Source organism: Cebus imitator, unplaced genomic scaffold (assembly GCF_001604975.1).
Source record: "Cebus imitator isolate Cc_AM_T3 unplaced genomic scaffold, Cebus_imitator-1.0 Scaffold848, whole genome shotgun sequence".
Lineage (NCBI taxonomy): Eukaryota > Metazoa > Chordata > Mammalia > Primates > Cebidae > Cebus > Cebus imitator.
In genome coordinates, this window is record NW_016108163.1 from 278,696 (window position 1) to 295,162 (window position 16,467).

Sequence of the window (16,467 nt, forward strand, 5' to 3'; positions counted from 1 at the left end):
GCTCTGTCGCCCACTCTGGAGTGCAATGGCGGGATCTCGACTCACCTTAACCTCCACCTCCCGGGTTCAAGCGATTCTCCTCCCTCAGCCTCTCGAGTAGCTGGAATCACAGACATGCGCCACGACGACAGGCTAATTTTGTATTCTTAGTAGAGACGGGGTTACTTCATGTTGGTCAGGCTGGTCTCGAACTCCTGACCAGCCTCAGGTCATCCACTTGCCTCGGCCTCCCAAAGTGCTGGGAGCCACCGCACCTGGCCCAGAGCACAGATTTTTACCCTACAGGAATAAACAAATATTTCTTGTTGGCAAAAATATGTTGATGTAATGGTTCCTATTTTGATTAATAAAGATGTGTCTGAGCCTAGTTATAATGATTTTAAAATTTATGGTCCAAAAGTTCAATTACTTTTGCACCAACCTAAATATTAGTTTTAACAAATTGAAAGTATGAAGGAAGAAACAGACTGTGGGTAAAGATACACTAAAACAAAAAGCATATTAAAAGATGTTAGGTTTGAGTATATCCAAAGATACCCCCTTTGATTCTGCTCTGGATTGCTGCACCAGAAGAGGAAGTGTCCTGGGTACTGGTTAGCACATCTGCCTGACAAGAAAGGGGCCTCAGATTTGAAACTGATGAAAACAATAGCTTTTCCAAGAAGATTTCTCACTTTAAGGCCAGGCGCGGTGGCTCACACCTGTAATCCCAGCACTTTGGGAGGCTAAGGTGGTGGATCAGCTAAGGTCAGGAGTTCCAGACCAGCCTGACCAACATGGCGAAATCCCATCTCTACTAAAAATACAAAATTAGTCGGGCTTGGTGTCGGGTGCCTGAAATCCCAGCTATTCAGGAGGCTGAAACAGGGGAATCACTTGAAACCAGGAGGCAGAGGTTGCAGTGACCTGAGATCATTCCCATTGCACTCCAGCTTGTACTCCAGGCTGGGCCAGGAGAGTAGAACTCCGTCTCAAAAAAAAAAAAAAAAATCACATTTTCTAAATGCCAAAGTCTTCCCATTTTCTCTGTTTTTATAAACATAATAAACATGAAAGGTTTCCAAGTTCTCCTGGGAAAAGGACTCTGCCAGATTGGGTCTAGGCCATTTAGTCATTTAGGCAAAAGGTGCTGTTAAGTCTACATATTACCATTTCTCTCTCTCTCCCTCTCTGTCTCTCTCTCTCTCTCTTTCTCTCTCATCCTTCTCTTAAAACACTTTTATGTTTTGAGGTTTTAATTTTGTCCACTTTGAAAGCTAAAATAGTAAACAATTTGTCAAGAGATAATACGTCTGTTTTAAATTTATATGGTTAATCAGTTCCTACATTCCAACATTTAATGTCAATTATGACTTATGGGGTAACTTTATTAAATTTGTGCCTCCTTTCACCTTTACTGTTTAACTGCTGCATGATTTATCACACATTTTGGCCAAGATTCTTCCTTTTAGTGAGTTATCTTTTTATTCACAGTAGGAGTAAAACAGGTGATTCAACAGGAAAATGTATTTTCATGTATTTTATTTTATGACATTTAATTAAAAATAATGGAGAACTCATTACCAATCCGTGAACACATCACCAGCACACAATATAAATATGTAAGAAAATACAATGAAACTGAAACAATGGGAGATTACCAGGTTGCAAAAATTAGTGATGAGCTCACAAGTACGTCAATAAAAATGGTCACACAAATGATAAACTGGAAATGACACTTCCAAGTCACAGAGAGGTTAGAGGCCTTTCTTTATCCATTCATCCATTGGTGGACACAAGAATTCCATATCTTGGCCAGGCGCGGTTGCTCATGCCTGTAAGTAATCCCAGCACTTGGGAAGGCTAAGGCGAGCAGATCGCTTGAGCCCAGGAATTAAAGACCAGCCTGGGCAACGTGGTGAAAACCCGTCTCTACTAAAAATAAAATAATAATAATAAATCAGCAGGGCATATTGGTGCAGGGGAGGCAGAGGTTGCAGTGAGTCAAGATCGCATCACTGCACTACAGCCTGGGCGACCGAGAGAGACTCTGTCCCAACCTCCCGCCCCCCGGCAAAAGAAATCCACATCTTGGTCATATGCAGATACTCTCTTTGACATGCTGATTTCACTAGAGGGTATACAGTGGTTGTACTCTGCCTATAATACCTCACATGCCGGATGGCTTGATTGCCCACTTTCTTCCAGTCACAATCTTGTTAAGGCTACACTAACAACTCTATTTAGCATTCCAACCTACTCCCCTCACTCCAATTCTTCCTGCCTCTATTTACCAATCACATTTAACACCTTTTTACATATTTTAGAATTCAAATTTTATTATATTTGTTATTTATATCTGTTTCCATCCTCTATGAGGGCAGATATTTCATTGGTGTGGTACTAGTGATGTGTTTCTATAGTTTCCTGATGCCTGCCTAGTGTCTAGAACTGGACCTGTGTGGTTGTTACACAAAGTTAAAGAGATCTTTTTAAAACATGAATCTGGCTGGTGGCTCACACCTATAATCCTGACACTTTGGGAGGCCGAGGTGGGCAGATCATTTGAGGTCAGGAGTTCCAGACCAGTCTGGCCAATATGGTGAAACCCTGTCTCTACTAAAAACACACACAAAAAAATTAGCTAGGTGTGGTGGTGCACACCTGTAATCCCAGCTACAGCTAGTGCTCGACTTACGACCACAGTCGGGACCGCGGACCGGTCGTAACACGATTTGGTCGTAAGTTGAGTAGGCTATATGTACAGTTGAAATGGTGCACGTGGAGATGGTAGTGCTGCCGGAAGCTGGTCCGCACTGTCGTACACCAGGTGGGCAACGTTTGTGCTGCCAGACACGGAGCAGTCGTGGCTAGCGATTGTGGTCGTAAAGTCGAATGGTCGTAAGTTGCATAGGTGGTAAGGCGATCAATACCTGTACTAGGGAGCCTGAGGCAGGAGAATTGCTTGAACCTGGGAGGCAGAGGTTGCAGTGAGCCGAGATTGGGCCACTGACTCCAACATGGGCAACACAACCAGACTCCATCTCAAAAATAAATAAATAACAAAATAAATAAATAAATAAAATGTGAATCTCTTCATGTGACTTCTCTGCCTAAAATCCTTGCATGGATTCCCATTGTTGTTAGGACCAATTCAAAAATCCTTAACTTGGCCTGCAGTGATCATGGTTCTTAGCTTAGACTTCATGTAGATCAATTAAGAAAGCAGCAAATATTTACATGGATTCCTGGGCCATTTGCCACAGTTTGGAATTTTTAAGCATCCTCTTTCAACTCTAGGAACACAGCTTAAAAAAACAAGGTAAAATAAAATAAATCCATGAAAAATGCTTTTTCTTTGTTTTGTTTATGTTTTGGGAAATCATAGTTCTTAGCTTAGACTTAATGTGGATCAGTTAACACCTGTTAATTTATTTTTACTGCCCCATCCACTTTACCATCAAGTATCCTGATGATTCACTTATAGTAATCTACTAGAGGGTTTTGCATCATGTATTAATACATGTTCTCTCCTCCTCAGGCTTCATCTCCTACTTCTCATCCCGTACCACTCTGCAGCTCAGTCAGTCTCCAGACAGACTGACTTGTCTTAGCTCCTTTCCCTCAGGTGTTTCTGCCCTGTTGTTCTCTCTGAGGTGACAAAATAAGGCCACTGTGGCTCCTTCTCACTGTTTTCCTTCTCTCACCTGATTCCTTCTCCCACCTGATTCTACCACATTCTTTTTACATCATTACTTGTACCCCAAAAACAATATTCCAGAATCTAGTATGCCCCAACTAGACAATCTACATACTGATTGTCTAGTTTTGCTTCAAATTTGTAGCAGGAAATTCAGGAAGAAGAAGGGGTAGAAATGTGCCCAGGATCCTATTTGTGCTCAATAAAGTTAAAACAAGCAAGCAAAAAGAATCTTGGGATCAACCCTCTAAGGCACAGTGTGACAAAGGCCATCAAAATTGCCAATGCACATACATTTTGATGCAGCTTTTTCACATGTGCAAAAATATGGCGCATGTCAGATATGGTGTATGTTCATATTTAGAAACTTTGCAATAGGAGGATGAAAGTCTAAGCTATGCCCACTAAAGTGTGGTATATACTCATATAATTGAATACTATACAGACTTGGAATGAAAAACACTTTTCTGTTCTAATATGAAAGAACTGCAAAAATACATTCTGAGTTAAAAAAAAAAAAAACCACCAAGGGGCCGGGTGTGATGACTCTTGCCTGTAATCCCAGCACTTTGGGAGGATGAGGCAGGCGGATCACGAGGTCAGCAAATCGAGACCATCCTGGGTAACACAGTGAAACCTAAAAATAAAAAAAAATAAAAAATAAAATAAAAAAGGTGGGCGTGGTGGCACGCACCTGTAGTCCCCACTCGGGAGGCTGAGGCAGGAGAATCGCTTGAACTTGGGAGGTGGAGTTTGGAGTGAGCCGAGATCGCACCACTGCACTCCAGCCTCTGCGACAGCGCGAAATTCCGTCTAAAAAAAAAAAAAAAAAAAAGGGATTTAAAAAGTGGATAAAATGCCACTATGTGTGAAGAGAAAAAAGAAAACGTTTGTTTAACTTGGTCTATGCGTTCAAAATCTCTACAATGACGAAGAATATGCTAAAAACAATGGTAATATTTTTGGGCGACAATGGGTGGAAAGATCGGTCTAACCGTCCCTGGATGGTGAGTAGTGCCACATTTCCGGAATTCTCTAATACCAAGGTCTTCAAAGTGGGCTTTGATTTGCGGTCACCCTGGAAATCTGACGCAACAGATAGGAAAACTTCCAGAATGGATGCCCGGGCAGAAGAAACCCGGGACGATCTCGACTGTGGGGCCATCGAGAATCAGGCTCATCGGGAAGGTCCTTCAGGGGCCAATTTCTAGGTTGTATTAGTGAACGGCTCCTACAAGACAAGGACTCGCTATCATTTCACCGAGTCTGATTCACTGTCGGCACGTATTGATTACCAGGCATTTAGAAAGCAGCAAATATTTACACGGATTCCTGGGCCATTCGCCGCGGTTTGAAATTTTTAAGCGTCCTCCTTCAACTCTAGGAACACAGCTTAAAAAATAAAATAAATCCATTAAAAACGCTTTTTCTTTGTTTTGTTTAGGTTTTAGGAGAAAGTTTCTCATTTTTATTAAGAGTCTACAGCAACTAAGGAATTATTTCTCCTTGTGAGACAAATAGAAATAATATCGCTGAATTTAATATATATTTTTTTCTTTAGAGAGGGAGTCTCGCTCTGTCTCCAGGCTGGAGTACAGTGGCTCTGTCTCGGCTCACTGCACCCTCCACCTCCCAGGTTCAAGCCATTCTCCTGCCTCAGCCTCCCGAGTAGCTGGGACTACAGGCGCGCACCACCACACCTGGCTAACTTTTTGGTATTTTTAGTAGAGACCGGGGTTTCACAGTGTTAGCCATGATGGTCTCGGCCTCCTGAACTCGTGATCCACCCGCCTCGGCCTCCCAAAGTGCTGAGATCACAGGCGATAGCCAACGCGCCTGGCCTGATTCAATACTTTCACAAGAGAGGGATGAAGGTCGGAATGGAGGTGGTGGGAGAAAAAGGAAATCACGGCATCGGCCGGTTAGCTCAGTTGGTTAGAGCGTGGTGCTAATAACGCCAAGGTCGCGGGTTCGATCCCCGTACGGGCCAGATGTTTTTCTCGGTAGTTCTAGAGAAACTTGTCAGTTTTCAGCCAGTGAATCAGAGCTGAGGGTGCCCGAAGATGGTCTAAATTCGCTGCTGTCGTTTCTTAATCCACCTGCAAACTAACTCCATTCCATAATCCCCCAAAATTCTACATGTCCTCAGGTAAAGTTATTCTTTTCCCCCAGGTGTAAGGGCTGGGGACAGAAATCTGTTCAGGGCAGCTGGTCCAAGACTGGGAGCCCTGCCTAATGAAAGAAAAAAAAGAATTAGACTATTACTGGTTTTAAAAAAATCACTTAAATAAAGCTTGCTTGATTTCAAATTGTCCTTCCAAATTACTCCTGAAACCAACCTTCTTTCTCAAATTATCAAGGGATACAATATAAAGAGAAGAAATTCTCAGGAGATTGTGAATACATGTCTCTGAAGACTCAGATTTAACTGAAAGACAAGATTGCCCTGAGAGGAAGCTATCTCTTTCAACATGGAACACAGACTTGCTTTTTTTGTTTGTTTTGGTTTGGTTTTTTGTTTAGTTTTTAGGAAAGGATGAACTAGACAGGAGTCAAATCTGGCCTCTTGTGATTAATAAACATGCATCCTGCATACTGCTTCCAACTGGAAAGAACAATTAAATATTCCTTCTCTTTATCTTGCATCTCCTGACAATTTGAGAAAGAAGGTTGGTTTCAGGAGTAATTTGGAGAGACAAGTTGAAATCAAGTAAGCTTTATTTAAATAACTTTTTAAAAGCCAGTGATCTTCTAATTTTTTTTTTCTTTCATTGGGCAGGGCTCCCAGACTTAGGCCCTCTGCCCTGAACATCCTTCTGCCCCAGCCCTTACACATGGAGGAAAAGAATAAGAACTTTACCTGAGGAGATGTAGAATTTTGGGGGATTTGGGAATGAAGTTAGGCTGCAAGTGGATTAAGAAATGATGGCAGTGAATTTGGACCATCTTAAAGCATTGCTACTTACCCTCAGCTCTTTGCTGGCTGAAAACCGCAAAAAAGCACTGAGGAAAACAACTGGCCCACATGGGGATTGTACCTACAGCCTTGGCATTATTAGCACCATGTTCTAACCAACGGAGCTAACCAGCCACCACCACAGATGGCCCTTTTTGCCCCTCAATCCTGATCTTCATCCCTTTCTTGTGACAGTATTAAATTCAGTGACATAATTCCTGTTTGTTTCACAAGGAGAAACAATTTCCTAGTGACTTTAGACTATTCAGTATCGTGCTACCTCTGATCATTCTGGGTAGCCTTTTCTGTCCTGTATAGTTTCCATATGGGCACATGTTCATGAGTATTAGCTGAATGCTGCAGACGTTCCTTCTGGAGTTATCCCTTACTACACCTCTCGCCTTCTTGGTATGTTGTCATATCAGCTCTAGCTGCCCCCATCTCCCAGTCTATCAACTCCTCATCAATGCTGGGAGTCCACCAGGCTCTGCTTGGGTTCTGCCTTCCTGCAGTGGGGCCTGGAAACTCAAAGCCATAGTTAGGGGCTAACCCTAGTGTTCACCTCCCCGTCTCTCCAATCACTCATTTTCCCCCTGTGATTCAGGGGTTACGATTCTTCCTTACCTGATATTCTATGTCTTGAAAAGTGTGGTGTCATTTTTTTGTTAGGTTTTGGTTCTTTCCAGCAGGAGTGTAAATCTGATCCCTGTTATTGCAACTTGACTGGAATCATCTCCCAGCTATTTGAAGGATGAGGAGCTATTTGGAAGAGTTATTTTCCAATACAGGTTGCGGGATTTTGGCACCAGAGAGGGCCCTCTATTTTAGTAAGTGCATCAGCCTGTCTTCCAGGGCTGTCTGGGGATCTCGGAGCCTCCGGGTGCTTGGGCAAGCAGATATTGAGCTGTCGACTGGGACAGCATGTCTGGAGAGTGCAGGCTACAGGCCCTAGCGGGCTAAATTGCCTGGAATACTCTGACAGATTGGGTGGGCACAGAGGTGGAGAGACAGCTCAGGGGAGGGCGGCTTCTGGGACGAGCGGTCTGGAGGGTCCCATGTAACTAAAATGGACATTCGGATCTCTGCTGGGCACGGACTGGTACGTGGGATCCATGCACTTTTTCTTTATCTGTGCCCTGCAGCCACCAGTAGTCCTCCTGCACCTGTGGGAATTGGAACACCTGCACCTCTGGGCTCTTATGGGCGCCTTCTGGTAAGTGAATCTGGGCAGTCCTCCTAGTGTCTGTACCTAGGAGGCCCAAGGGTGATCGCCACCTGCTACAGCCTACAGAATTGCGAGCGGATGAATGGGACCCGCCCAGAAACTGAGTCCCCCACAGCAAGTCCACTCAGTCCCTGTCTTAGGCCATCCCTGTCCCTCCCCATATTAGAGGGTACAGAGACAAGGGATCTGTGTAAACTCACTTGCGGACTGGATGAGTTTTGATAAGTTGTTCACTGACGACTTTAAATTACCTTTCTTTTTTTTATGAGACGGAGTTTTGCTCTTGTTGCCCAGGCTGGAATGCAATGGTGTGATCTCCGCTCACTGCAATCTCTGCCTCCTGGGTTCAAGCGATTCTCCTGCCTCAGCCTCCCAAGTAGCTGGGACTACAGGCATGCACCACCACGCCTGGCCAATTTTTGTGTGTTTAGTAGACAAAGTTTCTCCATGTTGGTCAGGTTTGTCTCGAACTCTCGACCTCCGGATATTCACCCGCCTAGGCCTCCCAAAGTGTTGGGATTACAGGCATGAGCCACCCACCTTGGCCTGCTAAATTACGTTTCTTGTAAAAGTTACATTTTATCTCTATTGGTGGTGGTGTTAGAAAGAGTTGCTTGTGCCAAAATGGCAGCTTCCAGCCGCGCACAAGTGTTAGATCTGTACTGGGCTATGCTGAGAGAAAGCAAGCGTTTCAGCGCCTACAATTACAGAACGGATGCTGTCAGGAGGATAAGAGATGCCTTCAGAGAAAATAAAAATGTAAAGGATCCTGTAGAAATTCAAACCCTGGTGAATAAAGCCAAGAGAGACCTTGGAATAATTCGTTGACAGGTCCACATTGGCCAACTGTATTCAACTGACAAGCTGATTATTGAGAATTGAGAAATGCCCAGGACCTAGCAAGCCAGGATCAGCCACCAGCAGCGGCTAGGGACCACCTTTAGCATCCACTTTGTGTTTGAGATGGGGGCTCCCAAAGCCAGCTTACAACAGCCTCTTGCGCAGCCTGCCCTGTGGGAGCTGATAAACTGAGTCACATTTGCATTCTGCTGCAGCTTTACTGAAAAAAGATGGCTGTCTGTCCTTGGTTCAAGTGTTAGAATGAAGAGCTGGAGCTCGTTCCGAATAATGCCTTGTGTTACCGCGTCTCCCCTCCACCCCACTCCTATCTTGTAGCTCATGACCACTGTGTATAGTATTTCTACACTTTCTTTCTTGGTCCTTGGCAATAAAAAGGATTGTCTCCCTGAGCCTTTCACACCAAAAAAAAAAAATGTTTGAAATTTTCAGGAGATCAAGTATTCTAGTTGCTTTTATTATGACGTAAATATTTAGCCACTAAATCAGTTAGATCTTATGGTATTTATACTAAAACTATAAAATCCTACTAACCCTACAATTGTATCCAGATAAAAAGGCTTTTGTGGCTGGGCGCGGTGGCTCACACCTGTAATCCTAGCACTTTGGAAGGCCGAGGCAGGCGGATCACGAGCTTAGGAGTTTGGGACCATTTTGGGCAACACAGTGAAACACCTTCTCTACTAAAAAAATACGAAATATTAGCTGGGCATGGTGGCGGCCACCTGTAATCCCAGCTACTTGGAATGCTGAGGCAGGAGAATCCCTTGAACCCAGAGGCAGAGGTTGCAGTGACCCGAGATAGCGACACTGAGAGACTCCATCTAAAAAAAAAAAAGGCTTTTGTTCACCATGTCAAATAGCTTATTTTTAAATTTTAAAGCGTATTTGGAGAAACAGAATTTAGCTTTTTTATTATATGCTCAGAGATCTTCTTTATTTTCACTGAGAATCATTTTGTTGTATCTGAGCAAGTTAGAAGGAAAGCGCCACACCCTGAGTTTCAAATTAAGAGTCCTTTATTTGCCAGAGACTGACAGAAGACTAATGCTCAAAATTCTCTCGGGCCAAAGAAGGGGCCTGGTTACTTTTTATACCTTGCTTAGAGGAGGGAAGGGGGAGCCTAGCTGAAGCAATTTTTACAGAAGCAGAGTAAACAGAAGTCAGGAGATAAGAGGTGCCAGGCTAGGGGCTCTCCGTACTACCCATGGGCATATTCCTAAGCGGAGGTGGTACAGCTTGACCTTATCAGTAAGTGCATTCCAGAGTGCCCTTGGGTACAGCTTGACCTAGCAATGCACTCCAAAGGGGAACAGTGGGAAGTGAAGGGGGGGCTAAGATTGAGTCAGTTAGGCAAATATAGGGTAGGTTAACACAATTTCATGTATCTAATTTTGTAAATCAGTTACCCTTTAAAAATAATCATAATAATTTGTTATTGTATTTGCCTTTTTTCATTACTTTCTTCTTATTGGAAGTAATATAAAGGTTCCTTTTAGATATAAATCCACATTCCAAGCATATTTGCATTTGTTTTCAGTGAAAATTTTAAAAAGGAAGAACAGAAATAAATCTATATAAGAAATATGTGAGTGGATTTAGAGAAATTACATTCTGTCAATCACACAGTGGTCAACTTGCAACTATTTTCCCAGGTGGTTGAGACAAAAGCACTTAGATTCTACCTCTACCAAACAACCTGACTAATGCAAAAAGAGGATAGTGCCAACACAGAAAATCTCCCAGAAACTAAATAAGCAGAGATGTCAGGTTAACAAACTGTTGACAGTTACCCATCTCCAAAAAGGAAATTCTCATTGTCAGAAGGGTGCTTAAAATCGAAACATGAACCTTGTGCCTAGCTTATAATTTTTTCAAGAAACTGCAAAGAACCATATACTAGTTATTAATATCAGGTTTCCACCCAAAATGGTTCAAGAGCTTATTTGAAATATTGAACATATGAACTGAAATAAACTTGGCAAACTACAATTATGATGAAGTTTTATACCAAGAATTCAATCATTCTACTCCTTTTTTTTTCTTTTGTTTTTCTCAGGTCACTGGATTGAAGAATCGGCATACTCCTAAAGTTTCACCATTGTAATTTCCCAGGATGTCTTTTCTCTATGATACACGTCTCACATGTTACATATGTTAGATATATATGTCTATATGACCATATATATGAGAGATATATATATATATATACATATATATATATATATGTATATATATATATTTTAAGTATAACATTGCCCACAAACCTTTGGATCATGATTGTGTACGTGAGATGCTACGCTTAACTTTAAGGCAGAAAGAAATTAACAGCAACTAGGTCTCAACTGTGACAACTTGTATCATAAGCACAGTACATGGAATTTTCTCATGAGAGGCATCTGAAGTACTATGCTACACTCTGCACAATTACTTACGTTTCCCACATGGTTTTAAGACTTCTGTTCCTTGATTCTGTTAAAAATATCAACTAGTATGAACACTAAATCATACCCATTGATTTTTTATTTCTTTTTGAGACAGAGTTTCTGCTCTTGTCACCCAGGCTGGAGGGCAATGGCGTGTTTTCTGATTACTGCAACCTCCGCCTCCTGGATTAGAGTGATTCTCCTGCCTCAGCCTCCCAAGTAGCTGTGATTACAGGTGCCCGCCACCAGCCCCACCTAATTTTTGTATTTTTACTAGAGACAGCGTTAAACCATACTGGCCAGGCTGGTCTCGAACTCCAGACCTCAGGTGATTCACCCGATTTGGTCTCTAAAAGTACGGGGATTACAGGCATGAGCCACCGCCCCAGCCCATATACCGATTGTTTTTGCATAAAGAAGTTAGAGGGCTTTTCTCCAAAATTTAACAGATACTGTTGCGGAAAATTTTACCTGACAGGAAACCCAAGCAGCACTCAGGGGAATGGAGGAACACACTTTATTATGGCAGCTGGCCCAGAAGGGTTCACACCCAAAAGTCTGGACCCCGGCTAAGAAAAGTACACAGTTTTTATAGGGGAAGGGGCAGGGGAAGAAACTCAGAACTTTAGACACCGCAGGAGGTTTAGACGACGCAGCAGTTTTCCTTAAGGTTTTTAGCTAGTAAGCAATAAGCTGAGGTCCAGAAGCAGAAGGAGGCGGTTATTAGCAGAAAAACAGTGCCAGTTTTAAAATAGGGAAGTTGCTGACTATGTGCTAAAGAAATCGTGGGCAAAACTTCCACTTCATCCCCCCTCTGATGCTCTCTTATGGATATTAGGGAGCATCACCTTTACACCCTGCTGCCTGTATTTAGCGGCTTGTACCCACTGAGGGCCAGCAACTGAGCATTTGTTTTTCTAATGACCATGGCTTCAATGACGCACCAAAGTATGTTAATTAGACAAGGGCTGATGGCAAGGGCCAAGAAGATTATTAATAGCAAAACAGGAAGTGACATTTTACACCAGACATGGACAAGGAACGTCCCTCAAGGGACAACAAGGATGACCGCACAACAATAGAACAACAAATGCTGTCAGAATAGTTCCAAGTACTAAGATTTCAGTCCACATTTGCTGATTCAGTGGAGGCTCCCCAAGCTTCGGCCGTGCCTTGACTAGTCAGCTTCTGGTTGTGTGACTACAGGAGGGCTTGATGAGTTCTCAGGATTCAGAGCCCTGGGGCCTGATTTTCATGGGGTGCCGAGGGTCTGATGTGCAGTCCACCAGTCCAGCGACGTGTCCGGGTGGGCCCTCTTGGCTCTGGAATAATGTACCCACAGAACGACTCCTGAAACTTTGAGAGCATTTGGGGTGACAAGGATTACAGTATGAGGCCCTGTCCAGACAGGCTGAAGGGGTTCCTTATTCCAATCTTTCAACCAGACCTGGACCCCAGGTTGGAAGGGATGAGTTGGATTGGCTAGGGAGATAGGTGCTCTTTCTATTTCAAACTGACTGAGCTGGGACAGCACCTTCCCCAATGCCTGCAGCTGGGACATCACGCTTGTTTCCCCTAGCTGTCTGAGGTCCCCCCTCACTTTGTTAACCAGAGGGGGGCCTCCCAAATAGGATTTCAAAGGGTGAGTAGCCGGCAGGTCCTAGTGTACACCATGACCACAGCAGGGCTAGGGGAAGCATATCTAACCAGGAAGCCTGCGTTTCCTGACAGAGCTTTACTAGTGTAACCTTCAGAGTTCGATTCATGCGCTCCACTTTTCCTGAACTTTGCGTCCTGTAGGCTGTGTGAAGTTTCCACTTAATCTTGAGCACGCTGGTGAGGGCTTGGATGATCTCCGCCACAAATGCTGGCCCACTGTCACTGTGTATGGTGAGTGGAATCCCATACCGGGGAACAATTTCACAAAGTAGGACTCTCACTAATTCTCGGGCTCTCTCTGTCTTGGTTGGGAGTGCCTCAGCCCAGCCCCAGTATGTACATACAAGGACCAGTAGGTATTTGTACCCTTTACTGGGCTTGACTTCAGTGAAGTCCACCTCTACGTCCTCAGAGGGGTAGCCGCCCACCTGTTGCACCCCTGGGGCAGGTTTCAGCCGCTGAGAGGGGTTGTTTTTAGCAGAGGTAAGGCACTGATTGCTTACTGCAGCGCAGAGTGTGGGGAGGGTTGCATTATAGTCATACCTGTTGAGTAAGCTCTCCAGAGCTGTTTACCTAGGTGGGTGAGACCATGGCACTCAGCAACGACGGTGTGAGCCAAGTTCTTAGGGACCACTGGTCTGTTGTCAGGGAGTGGCCACCATCCCCCGGCACTCTGCTTTGCCCCCTCCTGCTGTGCCCACTGGTTTTCTTCCTTAGAGTACTCCAGCTTCCCCACATCCTCTCGGAGCCAAGGGGTGACTGTGAACAAGTGCTCGGGGCCTGCACAGGCCCTTTCTTCAGTGCGGCTGCCTTAGCTTCTCGGTCAGCCAGCGGGTTTCCTGTACAGACAAGAATCAGTTCCTCTGGTGGCCCTTGTAATGTATGACAGCCACCTCTTTGAGCTTCCAAACTGCTTCTAGCAGTCTGAGAATTTCTTCCTTATTTTTGATTCCTTTTCCTCCTGCTGTCAGCAGCCCTCTTTCCTTGTATAACGCCCCTTCTATGTGGACAGTTGCAACAGTGTACTTGGAGTCAGTGTAAATATTGACCACTTTGCCTTCCACACGGCACAAGGCCTGAATGAGGGCGTGTAATTCCGCCCGTTGTACTGCCCAGCCTCTGGGCAAGTGGGCTGCCTTGACCGCTTCAGTGGTGGTGGTGACTGCCTACCCTGCATACCTCTCTCCATTATGGACATAGCTGTTTCCATCAGTGAACAGGTTTAAGTCTGCCTTAGGGAGGGGACAGTCCTTGAGGTCAGGCTGACTAGCAAACACATCATCAACCACCTGCTCACAGTCGTGGTCCGGGACTCCCTCTTCTGTGGGTAGAAATGTGGCTGGGTTGAGGCCACGCACAGTTTCCATGGTGACCCATGGGATTTTCACAGAGCAGCCCTTGCTAGTGGGTTAAACGGGCATTTGAGAGCCACTGGTGCCCCTGACTTTTCTCCTCTCTCTCTCTGTCTCTCTCCTCTATCTGTCTCTCTCCTCTCTCTCTCTCTGTCTCTCTCCTCTCTCTGTCTCTCTCTTCTCTCTTTTTTCTCTTTCTCTCTCCTCTCTATCTCTGTCTCTCTCCTCTCACTCTCCTCTCTTTCTTCCAAGGCCCCATGGTCTGGGAGAGGACCCCAAGTGCTGTTTTGTTTCTCTCCCGAATGAACAGATTGAATTGTCGGGTGACATCTGGAAGTCCTAGTGCTGGGGCACTTTGGAGCAGTGCCTTGATTTCCCAGAAAGCCATGTCTTGGCTATCATCTCACTCAAGAGGTCTATCTTCTGGCCCAGTTAGGACCCCATAGGGGGGCCTTGCTATGCCCAAGAAGTCGGGAATCCATATGCAGCAGAAGCCTGCCTCCCCGAGAAACTCCTGGAGTTTCCGCTTGGTGTTGGGAGTGGGCATGGAGGAAATCACCCTTTTTCTCTTCGGTCCCAGGGATCGGTGTCCTTTGGTGATGATGAACCCCAGGTTCCTCACCTGCTGTCTGCAGACGTGGGCCTTAGCCATCCCTGGGGGGTTCGTCTCTGCCCAGACTATAGGGAAGGCATCCAGGAATTCTGGTGGGTTCTCCTCTGACCTCTAGACAGTGTGCAGTTTCCATTCTTCCTCACATGGAAGTGTGACTGCTGGGACCAGGCCCCCCTTTGGCTCACTCAAAGTCAGACTGGCTGGTCTCCTGGGGTTCAAGGGTGATTTGCGCCCCCAGTTTGCCTAACAAGTCTCTTCCCAGAAGGGGGAGAGGACATTCCAGTAGGTAAAGGAATTCATGGTGTACCTGGTGCCCCCCTAATTGGCATATCCGATCTTGGCAGAATGGCCGGGGCTCTGCCTGGTCACCTGTTGTTCCCACAACAGTTGCCTTCCAGTTACTAAATGGGGCAACCAGAGTGGTGACCACCGAGTACTCCACTGCAGGGTCTACCATAAAAGTCATTGGGTGGCCTTCGACCTTCATCTTGACCATGGGCTCCTGGGGCCAAGTTTCATAGAGCCTGGCCCGTCCTAGTCTGAGTCCATCCCGGCCAAGCCGATCAGGTGGGCCTGTCTAGGCTCTGGCTGGTATTCTGCCCTCCCTCGGCGCGCGGGGGGTGGGGAGTGCCCCATCTGCGACCGTTCACTAGAGGCACTCATTCTTCCAGTTTCCCCTCTCTGCAGCATGCACACTGATCTAGCTACCAGGGAGGGTGCTCAGATCTCCCGCTTTTGTGTGTGGAGTGTCAGGCAAGGCGGGTGGGCTGGGGGCTGATGGTGCCGGAAGGACATGAGGCAGTGGCAGCTCCTTCTCCAGGTCCTGATGAATGGGTTGCTTGGGTCCCTTAGTTGCTTGGGCCACGAGGACCTTGCACTGTCCCTTCCTACCAGTACAGAATTGAACCCAAGGGGGAGGGTCTGAGCTATCTCTAACCAGGAATCAATTTATGGGAACTGGTTTTGGTGGTCGAGGTTACCAGTCAGCCTTCCAAGCAGCCTGCACCGTGGAGAGTTCCAGGGTGCCCTCTGGTGGCCTCGGACGCTAAGCGCCAGTCACTCTGATCGGCAGAGGGTTTTTAGCTTTCCTGGGGTCATTTTAACCCCATAATCTACAGAAAAGCCCTTCCTGAAGTTTTTGACCATACATCTAGGGCTGTGGGCTTAGACTGACTTTTCCCCATGATGTGTGTCCCCTTTTGAAAGGTGACGCAAGACAGACAAAGGAGGGGTGTCCAATGAAGGACCACTCAGATGCCCACCTGGCTGCGCCCCCTGCGGGAACTTAGGCACCTCTTAGCAGTCAGGGGGTCGGTATAATCCCCTGACTCGGAGAGCTCAGCTTGAGCTCAGCTCGATGCCGCCATCAGCTATATGCGGTTCGCTACGGAGACGCAGTCTCGGGCCCTGCCGAGCTCCGCTCCGTAGTTTGCACCGTGGAGCTACAGATTGGAGGTTCAGAGAAGGCTCTTGATTTCCCCACACACTCACATAGTCACTCAGAGGTTATCACGTTCCCACCCTAACCCGAGAAGTCCACCTGCCGTCTGCACATGGAGACCCCGGGAGGTGATCGGGCTCCCCTGCCGTCCGCAGACGGGCCTGACTAAATCCACCTGCTGACTCCACATGGAGACCCCGGGAGGTGACCGGGCTCCCCTTCCGTCCGCAGACGGGCCTGACTAAATCCACCTGCTGA

At 45.9% G+C, this 16,467-nt stretch overlaps 1 protein-coding gene, 1 long non-coding RNA gene and 1 other non-coding gene across 3 annotated transcripts in view; 2 read left to right on the top strand and 1 right to left on the bottom strand.

The window, feature by feature from the left end:
• Positions 1-5,595: 5,595 nt before the first annotated feature.
• On the top strand, positions 5,596-5,669 carry TRNAI-AAU. The gene has a single exon. It is a non-coding gene; the product is annotated as a tRNA-Ile (tRNA).
• A 2,793-nt stretch (positions 5,670-8,462) lies between these two features.
• LOC108297828 (LYR motif-containing protein 4-like) lies at positions 8,463-9,128 on the top strand. The gene has a single exon (XM_037735584.1). It carries the CDS (start codon positions 8,485-8,487, stop codon positions 8,686-8,688), a length of 204 nt encoding a protein of 67 aa, XP_037591512.1. The 5' UTR covers positions 8,463-8,484; the 3' UTR covers positions 8,689-9,128.
• A 2,521-nt stretch (positions 9,129-11,649) lies between these two features.
• Positions 11,650-16,467, bottom strand: part of LOC108297829 — a 6,208-nt gene continuing 1,390 nt past the window's right edge. Inside the window, exon 2 of the long non-coding RNA XR_001822362.2 lies at positions 11,650-13,642. This is a non-coding gene — a long non-coding RNA (uncharacterized LOC108297829). The remainder of the gene's footprint in view (positions 13,643-16,467) is intronic.